Source organism: Oncorhynchus masou, chromosome 6, assembly GCF_036934945.1.
Source record: "Oncorhynchus masou masou isolate Uvic2021 chromosome 6, UVic_Omas_1.1, whole genome shotgun sequence".
NCBI lineage: Eukaryota > Metazoa > Chordata > Actinopteri > Salmoniformes > Salmonidae > Oncorhynchus > Oncorhynchus masou.
Genome location: NC_088217.1, coordinates 46,628,678 through 46,640,691, shown reverse-complemented (window position 1 = coordinate 46,640,691; position 12,014 = coordinate 46,628,678). Strand labels below are relative to the sequence as shown.

General features: G+C 43.7%; 1 protein-coding gene across 2 annotated transcripts in view; it reads left to right on the top strand.

Moving 5' to 3' along the window:
• LOC135542152 (semaphorin-3F-like) overlaps nucleotides 1-12,014 on the top strand; it is a 94,854-nt gene that overhangs the window by 59,822 nt on the left and 23,018 nt on the right. The window contains exons 3-7 of one of the 2 annotated variants that reach the window (XM_064968861.1): nucleotides 1,806-1,966; nucleotides 2,406-2,468; nucleotides 4,009-4,128; nucleotides 9,294-9,383; nucleotides 11,197-11,290. In XM_064968861.1, coding sequence (XP_064824933.1) covers nucleotides 1,806-1,966; nucleotides 2,406-2,468; nucleotides 4,009-4,128; nucleotides 9,294-9,383; nucleotides 11,197-11,290 — 528 coding nt within the window. The remainder of the gene's footprint in view (nucleotides 1-1,805; nucleotides 1,967-2,405; nucleotides 2,469-4,008; nucleotides 4,129-9,293; nucleotides 9,384-11,196; nucleotides 11,291-12,014) is intronic. The other variant, XM_064968862.1, reaches the window with a different exon arrangement.

Sequence of the window (12,014 nt, the reverse complement as noted above, 5' to 3'; positions counted from 1 at the left end):
ACATACGCTGAGGAGTTGCTGACAAACTGGTTCAGAAAGGGCTTAAACTGGCCCCTGGAGTGTGTGTGTGTGTCTCTGTCTGTCTGTCTGTCTGTCTGTACGTCTGTACGTCTGTACGTCTGTACGTCTGTACGTCTGTACGTCTGTACGTCTGTACGTCTGTCTGTCTGTCTGTCTGTCTGTCTGTCTGTCTGTCTGTGTGTCTGTGTGTGTGTGTCTGCAAGCAAGGGTGTGTGTTTACATGTGCAAGTGTGTATGTGCATGTGTGTTAAACTTCACATCCAGTAGCACACAGCCAATGATATACAGAGGGGTGTAGTTTGGGGACTCATCATTCAACCCAACTCTCAAACACAAATAATCACGGGGTGAGACCACATGTCGCAGCTCTTATGCATAGGGCCTCGACAGCTGTCAATCACACAGATGACCTATAAACAGACCCTTGGCAGACACTCTTATTAAATCAAACTGTACAAATATAGCAAATCTAATGCTATGAATCGTTGATTATTGACGTAACCCAGAGTTAAATTTAGATACGGTATGGAAGACTGGTAATATCAGATTCCATGGTAAGTATGTTGAGAAACGTCTGTGGATGGAGTATATTTTAAGGTCCTGTGGTTTGATGGGGGACATGGGGATGGATGGCTTTCGTCTTGTCTTGGTATTCAGATAACTTCCTGAGAGACAGTCAGACATCCAGATAGGAATGTATTTTTCACCCTGTTCAAACAGGGATTGAATATAAACCAGCACACACCTTCTTTGGCTTTATGGAGGCATGTTTTTTCCCAGAGTAGGGTGACCAGTTTAGAAACAGGTCCTGCATAAACATGGATATTAATAAACTTATTTTTACCCGTTTGCTATATCAGAAGGATTTGTTATTTGAAACTATGTTGTGCAGGTTTTGACTTTGAAGCTACAACAGGACCATTTGAAGCTGTGATACAACAGGACCATTTGAAGCTGTGATACAACAGGATCATTTTATTTGAAGTTGATCCTCTGATTATGTGCAGACATACCTTAGTTCTGATATATAGTATGTAATCCGTAAAATACTTGAATTAGATCTACATCCTTCCTATCTGTCATCTACTATTTTTTTCCTGACCACAATTTAACCACTAAAATTACCATAGTTGTGGCATTGTGGAGATCTTGTTTTTTGGTGGACTCCTAAATTAGTTCAGCAGAAGCTTATTGAGTAAAACCGCAATGTTTGTCAAGCAGCAGTATATGATTGCCACCCTGCTAAGCCCTACACTGTAGGGTCCCATTGATTGTTTGTCTTTGGTGTCGGGCCCGAGCAGCGGAGAGACAGTGGGCCTTTCAAACAGCACTGCCCTGTCTGTACATGGCTGCTGAACCGTGGAGAACGTATCAAACAAACACTCAAGTCTCACAGGGAAGGGTCTATAGGAAGGGTCCTGTTACTCTTGACACAGGCATGTCTGTCAAATGCATTCTTAATGTAGCCGCAGAAGACCCACTCAGATGACCAGAGAAAAGCATCCTTGGCAGATGTCCATGCCGGTATTTAACAGAGATATGGAGGAAAGACAGTATTGAGATGGCAACACAATGAGACGCTCTCTAGCACTTGTCACTGACCGACTGTATTGGGTTTCAACAGTGTTGATAAAAAAACCCATCTCATAACCCCACATGGGTATGCAGGACAGGGGTGGAATGTCTCAGTTGAGCCTGCATGTGTGTGTTAATCTGTTTGTGTACAGCAGCTGTCTTTCCCTAATGGATATTTTGCTCTCTTGTTCCCCCTCTCCTCTCTGCAGAGCTGAGGTCCACCGGCACTGCCCAACACTTTGCCTACCTGCTCAACACGTCTGACTACCGTATCCTGCGTATGGACGAGGACCACGACCGCATGTACGTTGGCAGTAAGGACTACATCCTGTCCCTGGACCTGCATGACATCAACAAGGAGCCGCTCATTGTAAGACCTTACAGTCACTAACCCTGTATCTCTTCACCTTCCCTTACCTACTCTCACCTCTTCTCCCCTCACCCTTCTCCCCTCACCTCACCTCTCCTCCCCCCTCTCTCATCTCCAGAGCTCTATGATCCGGGGTGAGGCTAACCCTTTGCCTCAGCTCTCAAAAACGTCTCCCGTGGGTCATATGTCTCATTTTGCTGCCCTGTGTCTGACATTTTGATTAGCTCGCCTACAGTTTGTATTGGACTGCACTATTTTCTGGAGACAGGGGTTGTAAAACACTGTAAAAACAAAATCTGGATATGACCATTCCAAGGGGGCTAATAGTACCCTGTGGCAGGTTTAGCCCCACATCTATAAAGTCCAGTGATGTTGAACGGGTTGTGCGATGTGTTGGGTTATTGCTATAAAATGACCTTTGTTCCCCCCCTGCCTTCAGCTCCACTGGCCTGTCTCTCAGCAGAGGAGGACTGAGTGTGTTCTAAGTGGTAAGGACACCAATGTAAGTATTTCTGTTGACTCTCGATCTCCACACAACTAATTCAGGATTTATGTTTCAGATCAGGTGACTTGTGCCACCTGTAATATGTAGTAATGTATTTTCTATATTTATCTATCTATAAAGTGTGTGTGTGTATATATACATATACATTTACGGTTAAATGTTTGGACAACACCTACCTATTCTACATTGTAGAATAATAGTGAAGACATCAAAACTATGAAATAACACATATGGAATCATGTAGTAAACAAAAAAGTGTTATTTTTTAAATTTGATATTCTTCAAAGTAGCCACCCTTTGCCTTGACGACAGCTTTGCACACTCTTGGCATTCTCTCAACCAGCTTCATGAGGTAGTCACCTGTAATGCATTTAAATTAACAGGTGTACCTTTAAAAAAATATATTTTGGGGATTTCTTTCGTTCTTAATGCTTTTGATACAATCAGTTGTGTTGTGACGAGGTAGGGGTGGTAAACAGAAGACAGCTTTATTTGGTAAAAGATCAAGTCCATATTAAGGCAAGAATAGCTCAAATAAGAAAAACGACAGTCCATCATTACTTTATGTCACATTTGTCATAATGATGAGACCAAGGCGCAGCGTGAGTAGAGTTCCACATCATTTTAATAAACTGAAACTCACCTAACAAAATAAGAAACAAAACTTGAATCTACTGATGTACACCAAGGCAATTATACATAGGCAAGATCCCACAACACAAATGAGGAAAATGGCTACCTAAATATGATCCACAATCAGAGACCACGATAAACCGCTGTCTCTGATTGGGAACCATATCATGCCAACATAGATATACAAAAACCCCTAGACATACAAAAACCCTAGACATACAAAAACTAGAGTACCCACCCTAGTCACACCCTGACCTAACCAAAATATATAGAAAAGAGAGATATTTAAGGTCAGGGCTTGACATTTTAAGACATGAAGGTCAGTCAATACGGAACATTTCAAGAACTTAGAAAGTTTCTTCAAGCGCAGTCGCAAAAACCATCAAGCGCTATTATGAAGCCCAGTTGAAGGGCATATTTTTTTCCTTTTATTTAACTAGGCAAGTCAGTTAAGAACAAATTCTTATTTTCAATGACAGCCTAGGAACAATGGGTTAACTACCTTGTTCAGGGGAAGAATGACAGATTTTTACCTTGTCAGCTCAGGGATTCAATCTTGCAACCTTTCGGTTACTAGTCCAATGCTCTAAACACGAGGCTACCTGCTGCCCCATATACCTACGGGGATTTAATTTGGCCCTGTAAAATCCTGGTTCCTCTCTGTCTGGACAAACAGACAGGGCAGGACTGGCACCAACTAGTCTCACTCTTACCCATCTGCCAGTGTAGGGTGTGGATAAATAGATTATACTGGCATTATACTGGCACACTGGAATGTTAATATATTGACATTTCCATTGATGTTAAAGATAATTGCCTCTTGTAATATCCTTTATGTTGTATATAGGTATTATCACACATGTTGATAATCCATTCATGTCTGTCTATGTTTGTTCCCATGCAGGGCGAGTGTGGGAACTTCATCCGTCTGATTGAGCCATGGAACAGGACCCACTTGTATGTCTGTGGTACTGGGGCCTACAACCCCATCTGCACCTACGTCAACCGTGGACGCAAACCGCAGGTTAGAGCTCCACACCTTGTTGAATACATTGAGTCTGTGTTCACATAATGAAGAGGTGAGGGAGCATATGGCTCTGTCTGTAAAATCAAATCAAATGTATATTCATCACATGCTGTGTAAACAGCAGATGTAGACTGTGAAATGCTGGGCCATTTTCCAGCAATGCAAAGTTAAAGATCAAAATGTCATACAAAATTGAAATAGTGACACGAGGAAAACAGTTGACGTCGGAAGTTTACATAGACCTCAGCCAAATACATTTAAACTCAGTTTTTCACAATTCCTGACATTTAACCTGAGTACAAATTCCCTGTTTTAGGTCAGTTAGGATCACCACTTCATTTTAAGAATGTGAAATGTCACAATAATAGTAAAGAGAGTGATTTATTTCAGCTTGTATTTCTTTCATCACGTTCCCAGTGGTTCAGAAGTTTACATACACTCAATCTGCCCACAAATTGTCTATAGGATTGAGGTCAGGGCTTTGTGATGGCCACTCCACTACCTTGACTTTGCTGTCCTTAAGCATTTTGCCACAACTTTGGAAGTGTGTTTGGGGTCATTGTCCATTTGGAAGACCCAAGCTTTCACTTCCTGACTGATCTTGAGATGTTGCTTCAATATATTCACATAATTTGCCTACCTCATGATGCCATCTATTTTGTGAATTGCACCAGTCCCTCTTGCAGCAAAGCACCCCCACAACATGATGCTGCCACCCCCGTGCGTCACGGTTGGGATGGTGTTTTTTGACTTGCAAGCCTCCCCCTTTTCCTCCAAACATAACAATTGTCATTATGGCCAAACAGTTCTATTTTTGTTTCATCAGACCAGTGGACATTCATCCAAAAGTATGATCTTTGTCCCCATGTACAGTTGCAAACCGTAGTCTGGCTTTTTTATGGCGGTTTTGGAGCAGTGGCTTCTTCCTTTCTGAGCAGCTTTTCAGGTTATGTTGATATAGGACTCATTTTATTGTGGATATAGATACTTGTGTTCTCCAGCATCTTCACAAGGTCCTTTGCTGTTGTTCTGGGATTCATTTGTACTTTTAGCACCAAAGTACGTTCATCTCTAGGAGACAGAACACATCTCCTTCCTGAGCGGTATGACGGCTGCGTCGTCATGGGACCACGCAGCCAGACATTGCTCCGAAAGACTTGTGAAGGTCTACAAAATCAGGCTGATTTCTTTTGATTTTCCCACGTAGTCAAGCAAAGAGGCACTGAGTTTGAAGGTAGGCCTTGAAATACATCCACAAGTACACCTCCAATTGACTCAAGTGATATCAATAAGACTTTCAGAAGCTTCTAGAGCCGTGACTTAATTTTCTGGAATTTTCAAGCTGTTTAAAGGCACAGTCAACTTAGAGGCACTGTTGAGTGTCCTTAGGGAAGGACACTCAACAGGCACAGCACATACACAAATAACTGATGGTTGGCGGAGAGAAATTGAGGATAAAAGGATTGTGGGGGATGTCTTGTTAGACTTCAGTGTAGCTTTTGACATTATCGATCATAGTCTGCTGCTGGAAAAACGTGTGTTATGGCTTTACACCCCCTGCGATAATGTGGATATAGAGTTATTTGTCTAACAGAACACAGAGGGTGTTCTTTAATAGAAGCCTCTCAAATATAATCCAGTCAGAACCAGGAATTCCCCAAGGTAGCTGTTTAGGCCCCTTGCTTTTTTCAATTTTTACTAACAACATGCCACTAACTTTGAGTAAAGCCAGTTTGTCTATGTATGCGGATGACTCAACACTATTCATGTCAGCTACGACAGTGACTGAAATGACTGCAACACACAAAGAGCTGCAGTTGGGTGGCACGTAATAAGTTATCCCTAAATATTTCGAAAACTAAAAGCATTGTATTTGGAACAAAACACTCACTAAACCCTTAACCTCAACTAAATCTTGTAATAAATAATGTGGAAATTGAGCAAGTTGAGATGACTAAACTGCTTGGAGTAACCCTAGATTGTAAACAGTTATGATCAAAACATATTGATGCAGTAGTAGCTAAGATGGGGAGAAGTATGTCTATAATAAAGCGATGCTCTGCCTTCTTAACAACACTATCAACAAGGCAGGTCCTACAGGCCCTAGTTTTGTCGCACCTTGACTTCTGTTCAGTTGTGTGGTCAGGTGCCACAAAAAAAGGATTAGGAAAATTGCAATTGGCTCAGAACACGGCAGCACAGCTGGCCCTTGAATGTACACAGGGAGCTAATATTAATAATATGCATGTCATTCTCTTCTGGTTTATAGTGGAGGAATAGATTGGACTTCATCACTACTTTTATTTATGAGAGGTATTGACATGTTGAATGCACCGAGCTGTCTGTCTAAACTACTGGCATACAGCTCGGACACCCATGCATACTAGAGGTCGAGTGGTGGAGTAGAGGCCCGAGGGCACACAGTGTGTTGTGAAATCTGGGAATGTATTGTAATGTTTTTAAAATTGTATAAACTGCCTTAATTTTGTTGGACCCCAGGAAGAGCAGGTGCCTCTTTGGCAGCAGCTAATGGAGATCCATAGTAAATACAAATGCATGGGCATCTCGGCCCTCGCAGCTAACGTCCATTTGGAGAGCATAAGCTGTGGAGTTTGAGTTGTTCAGTCAGTTTCCTCTTGATTGCAATAGCGTAAATTATGTGTTTAACAGTGTTCTCAGAATGATATTGATGTGAGTTTCTGTGCCTCTGCACACATTGTTTTCACCATATCAATTGCATCCGGTAATATCAACGTCTCTGCAATCGTGTGTGGCTTCATAGCATAGCTGGCCTAGCCATTCACCATGGGAATGATTCAAGTGCAACAAGTGCGGCCTTTTCCTATAAAGGCACAAGGCGAGACCCAGATGCAGACACAAGAGGCAGATGGTTAGAGTCCAAGATGTTTATTAACAATCCAAAAAGAGTAGGCAAGAGAATGGTCGAAGACAGGCAAAAGGTCAAAACCAGTTCAGAGTTCTAGAGGTACAGAATGGCAGGCAGGCTCGAGGTCAGGGCAGGCAGAATGGTCAGGCAGGTGTGAATGGAGTCCAGAAAAACAAGCAAAGGTCAAAACTGGGAGGACTAGTAGAAGAGAATAGAAAAGCAGGAGCACGGGAAAACACGCTGGTTGACTTGAACATACAAGACGAACTGGCACAGAGAGACAGGAAACACAGGGATAAATACACCAGGGAAAATAAGCGACATCTGGAGGGGGTGGAGACAATCACAAGGACAGGTGAAACAGATCAGGGTGTGACATTTAGTCTTTTAGATTTGAATAATTTTGATTTTGATTTTTAAGGTTAGCCACATTACAATGATTTTTAGATACAAAGACAATACTTTAATACATATGTATTTTTTGGGGGTAGATTTTGGAAATTCACCCGTGACCCCATTTTCATATCAGGTGACACCACATTGGGTCGCGATCTCTAGTTTGGGAACCACTGCTGTAATCCATGGCTTCTGGTTGGGATATGTACAGTCACTGTGGGGACGACCTCGTCAATGCACTTATTAATGAAGCCAGTGACTGATGTGGTAAACTCCTCAATGTTATCAGATGAATCCCGGAACATATTCTAAGTCTGTGCTTCTGAAACAGTCCTGTAGTTTAGCATCCACTTCATCAGACCATTTCCATATTGAGCACGTCACTGGTACTTCCTGATAAGAGTTGCCAAAGGGAGGGCGAGGGAGGGCCTTGTATGCGTTTCATTGCACAGGAGACATGCTGGTAAAAATTTGGTAAAGCGGATTTCAGTTTCCCTGGATTAAAATCACCAGCCAAATGAAAAATCTCCACATTTACTCTCCATCCCACAGCCTCTCTCTCTCTCTGTCTCTCTCTCTCCCTTTGTCTCTCTCTCTCTATCTCTCACCATCCTACCTTCATTCCTACCTTCACCATCCTCTACACCCCTCAATCTCCACTGCTTCATCTCCAGCCCCAGGCCTAAGCAGCCATTGGAGTCTCAGTCTTCACAACTGTCATCCCCAGCGTTACTTCTCACCTTTACTGTTACGACGCTGAATGTTAATTCTCACTCTTTATGGAGGTCTTGAGTTTCGTAGAGCCAGGCATCACCACCATGGAGTACTTTACCCCTCTGCTATTTCATGTGGATCCATATGACCGTTACTAACAAAGGGCATCCATCCCTACATCTATCCATCCATCCATCCGTCCATCCACTCATAGCTCTAGAAGCCCTGTGTGATTCTCAGTTGGCCTGCTCCCGCTATGCTCCCTCAGCCTCCAGTCCTCACCATATGAGAAGTTGAGAGCTCCCGTTATGGGGTGCCAGTGGAATGTTCTAGTTATAGTACATTAATGAGATGGCTTTTATTTTCCCCTTCATATTAAACAGACAGGTCAGACTCTTCCCATGAGTCCCCTCTCTCTCTCTCTCTGCTGGTCTGGAGTTAAGTATGGGAGCAGAGATGTGAAATGGTACACCACCATACACACAGCTTTTCCAGACAGGAAGCCAGGAGAAGGCGAAATGCTGCTCAATGCCAGAAATCTACTGTGCTCATTGTCTCATGTAGATGTATACACACACACACACACACACACACACACACACACACACACACACACACACTGATTCTCACACGTCAGGAACCTGCTTTGACATTTGTAGCTGAAGACGTCCAGATATATTGTTATCAGCTTGCCAGATACCATCATTCTTTCTTTTTCAGACGTTATTCAGACACGTACTATTCACTCAGTTGTAGATAATTTCCTTTCTAAATACCTAAAGGATATATATTAGCCTACACGGGGCTATGATCGCTAGTATTGTCTTAAAAGCCAAATGTTGGTTCTTGGCGGTGGCTCAGGCCAGGATTTAATGTATGTACCATACTGTGAGAGACTGTATTGACTCAACCACATGGTACAGAACTAATATTGATGATTTTCACACCATCTGGTGAAGTTGAGCCACACAGGCATTCATTGCACAGAGAATGTAGAGAATAAGATATCCACACATTTTACCCACAGGCTTTCCAAATTACATTATTGAAACAGTCATGTAGTCACATCAGTCCCAGACCAGTTTACAGACTTACTGAGCTCACGTCAGGTCCCACCTACTGCAGGTGCGTAACATCTAGAATGTGTCGCTGTCTCCTGTTTTAGGCCGCCATGCACCTGCAGATGCCCCAGACCGGAGGGAGGGCTAGCCGCGCGGCCCAACCAAACGACGTGTCCGAAACACTGGGAGTAAAGGTGGGACGTGGGTCTGGGTCAGGTGCCCATCACTAGCATGGGCACGTCTGCCTGCCTGCCTGCCTGTCTGCCCCTGAGCCTTACGTTTATGGGCTGGGGAGACCCACTATGGGACTCAGCCAACATGCCATGCCTCTGTCTCTCACTCTCTCTGTCTCCATGTAGGGGAGGGCTGTGCATGTCTCCCGACCCCTCAGTTCTGTCTGTGCTCATTCTGTGTCTTGAAGCATTTCCGTCTTTATCAGTTGAATTGTCCCACTCTGTTGGGTGTCTAGTGAAGTGGATCGCCTATCTCCGCATCTCTTCTCTAGACCCTGTCCATTTTAAGTTTCACCCATCATGTTTGTGTTATCTGTTGCTCTCGTTGTTCATCTGTCCATTTTTGTGTAAGCCTCACTTTCTGAGCGCTCTCTCTCTCTCTCTCTCTCTCTCATTCTCTCTCTGTGTGTGTTTGTTGAACTGATTTGTCAGTATTTGCGTTGCCTGCTTCTTATGCATGAGAGAGATGGAAGCCCAGCATTTTGTGATTTGCTACACAAGGTCACAGAACATGTTGATACAGTACACAATCAAATATACATGTTTCATTTGTGATAGATAAATTAGTAACTTTCCTCTCCTCCTCACATTGTCTTGTCACTTGTCTTAGAGGGCACAGAATGCCCCACCCTCCATTCCTTTACCCCCCCCACCCGTCCTCCCTCTGTAGGAATGCGGGCCAACCCCTCTCACAGGTCTCACACGGTTAATGTCTGACCCTCTCACACTGCAGCCCCGTTGGTTCAGGACAAACACCAGCCGACTGTGTCCAACTACTAAAGCAGAAAGGAAATAATAGACCCACATAGCTGAGCATAACTTGAATGTTTGTGCTCTCCCACCATTCGCAGGACAGGAAGGAACTCTTAACCCTTTGAACGACAGGGCCATTATGTTTTCAGCCTTATGTTTTGAATGTGTTGCATGCAACACTTAATCCTCTGTAGGGTAAACTCTTTCATAAAGGTTTAAAAACATGTTCAGAGAATATCCCTTGGCACATGTAACCGTTGGTGACTTGGTGCATGTCAACATCTGGCATCTCTTGCAGGGAGCTGCCAACACCTTCAGATTTACATGTGCGGTTGATTTTAAACAAAGGCGAGAGGGAGTCTCATAAAGGTGCACGTAGGAGCCAGTGGAGAATAACTTTGGCAGGCACCTCACTTTCTCCTGCTCGGTTGTTGACGGACAAGGACAGAGATGTCTTCGTCTCTGCTCCCCTTCTTCCTCGATTGAAGAGCGATGGTTTGGGGGATTTGGTTTGTTCTGGCTTGTGGCAAGGCTATGTCATTGCATGCCATTGGCTGGTCCCACCCGCAAATCCAAATACCTGCCAATCACCTTTCAGTGCTGCGTATAGAGATACCAGGAGTCATGAGCATCAGTCATCCAGGCTCCATCCAGGAAGTGTTTTCACTGAGCAGGATTGCAGGTGTCAGCAGCAGTAGGGGTACATAAACAGTTCTAATCAAGAGGGGATGAGAGACATTTGGCATAGGAGACATTTCTGTGCAGAAAGAACAGCCTTTGACGCATTATTCCCCCAGTCCTTCTAGTGCACTATGGATGAGTTGAATTGAATTTTTTTCTGTATGAAGGAACTCTTATTATTCTATGTTTCATCCTCTGAAACCACAATGCCTTATAGGCCCCAGAGGACCTACTGGAAACATATTGCACTGCCTCATTTCCCCTCCACTAGGGAATTACTGTGACATGATGAAGAGCACTATGAATGTATCGCTTCTTTCTTATGATTTTTCTATTTCAGGAATACATATGGCATTTGGAGCCGGGCAAAGTGGAGTCTGGGAAAGGAAAGTGCTCCTACGACCCAAAGCTCAACAGCGTCTCAGCTTTGATCAGTGAGTATCATCTACACTCGGCCACATGGCTGGAGAATGGCTGGAGAGGTCCCCAGTCCAGTCCAGATCATCCCGTTCGTCCCCATGGCTCTCTCAGTGACTCTGAGGGACCTTGAGGCCATGTCCCCTGTGTACGCCTCCTTTTATTTCCCACTACTAAAAAAGGCCACCTCCTCTATCCTCAACTTAATGGCCAATTTTGTTTTTGGCACACTTAAAAAATGTTTCAATGCCTAAGTTATGTCCAGACAGTGTCCTTTTCCATTCTGTGCCTATTTCCCACGAGATAGATCACAGTGGAATGGTCATCTCATCTCTCATGATAAATCCGAAGGCATTTTGCTTTGTTAGGATTGAAAGAGCTGTGGGCAGTCTGGGCACATACCACTGGGTTCACTGTTTTAATAAGCCAATCCTTTCCATCGTGGTTTCATGACTTCCAAGAACATATTCACATGATTTGTTGTGGTCATTTACCTTCATGAGAAATCCAATAATTTGCTTACCTGGCCCAAGTTCAAGGAGCAATCACATGACACCTTGCAACATGTTTGGTTTCTGGTAACTTCATGATGTAATGTTTATGATATTGGTGTTTATGAGGTAGTGGAGCGTTCTCCGCCTGTCACTCAAGGTCAGTCAGCCAGGGCCAGACCTCACAGTTGCCAACAATGTAAGTTGATTCTGACTCTGTGGGGTGCAATAGTCAGTATAAATTGTCAGT